Source organism: Cystoisospora suis (assembly GCF_002600585.1).
Source record: "Cystoisospora suis strain Wien I chromosome Unknown contig_9490, whole genome shotgun sequence".
NCBI classification, from domain to species: Eukaryota; Apicomplexa; class Conoidasida; order Eucoccidiorida; family Sarcocystidae; genus Cystoisospora; species Cystoisospora suis.
Window position 1 is genome coordinate 997 of NW_027162264.1, and position 726 is coordinate 1,722.

The 726-nt window shown below is 43.3% G+C and overlaps 1 protein-coding gene across 1 annotated transcript; it reads left to right on the forward strand.

Annotated features, from left to right (window-relative positions):
• Positions 1 to 75: 75 nt before the first annotated feature.
• CSUI_011062 (uncharacterized protein) lies at positions 76 to 703 on the forward strand (the record flags this gene model as incomplete). Its single annotated transcript, XM_068071163.1, has 1 exon — positions 76 to 703. A coding segment is annotated over one exon (261 nt), but the record flags the coding sequence as incomplete, so codon positions are not given.
• Positions 704 to 726: the final 23 nt, after the last annotated feature.

Consider the following 726-nt stretch of genomic DNA (forward strand, 5'->3'; position numbering starts at 1 on the left):
CTCGTGTCCTTTTCTTGAATGATGAACGGCCAGAGAGTGTGAAAGACCTAAGCTCTTATCTGAAAGCAAACTGTCTCGCAAACTCTTCTTCTTCTTCTTTCTCTCCTCCTGTCTTTCTTTCTTTTCTCCTGTCTCTCTCTGTATCCTCTTCTCTCTTTTCTTCTTCTCTTCTCTACCCTTTCTTTTCTCCAAACTGGCTCCCTGAATAGATCTGGCGTCTCGCTTTTCTTCTTCTACTCTCGAACTTTCTTTTGCGGGTCACGTCTCGAGGCAGACGTAGAGGCACGGGATGGAAAGAAGAGTCTCCCACACAGACACGTAGAGAGAGAGAGCTAGATCTTCTTCTGTGTATCGTATGTATCTTTCTTCTGACGAGCATGCAAACCCCCGTGACATCTCTATCTTCTTGGTAGTATGTTGACACCTATCTCCTCCTTGCATTTTGTTTGGAAAACTTCTTCTCTCGTTCCGATATGTATGTACAGGAGTAATCTGTCTTAGCACAGGTATAGGAGCAGTAGCGGTAGGAGAGATGGGATACGGGCGGAGTAATGGAGACCAGAGATCAGAAGAATTTCTTTCAAACGGATCTATCTTTAATCTATTGATCCGTCTACCCTTCATCTATCTACCTGTCTCTACCTTTAGTCTGTCTTCTCTAATCTATCGACGTGTCAACCAAAAGCCCATCTATCAATCTATCTTTAATCTATCTATCTTTAGTGT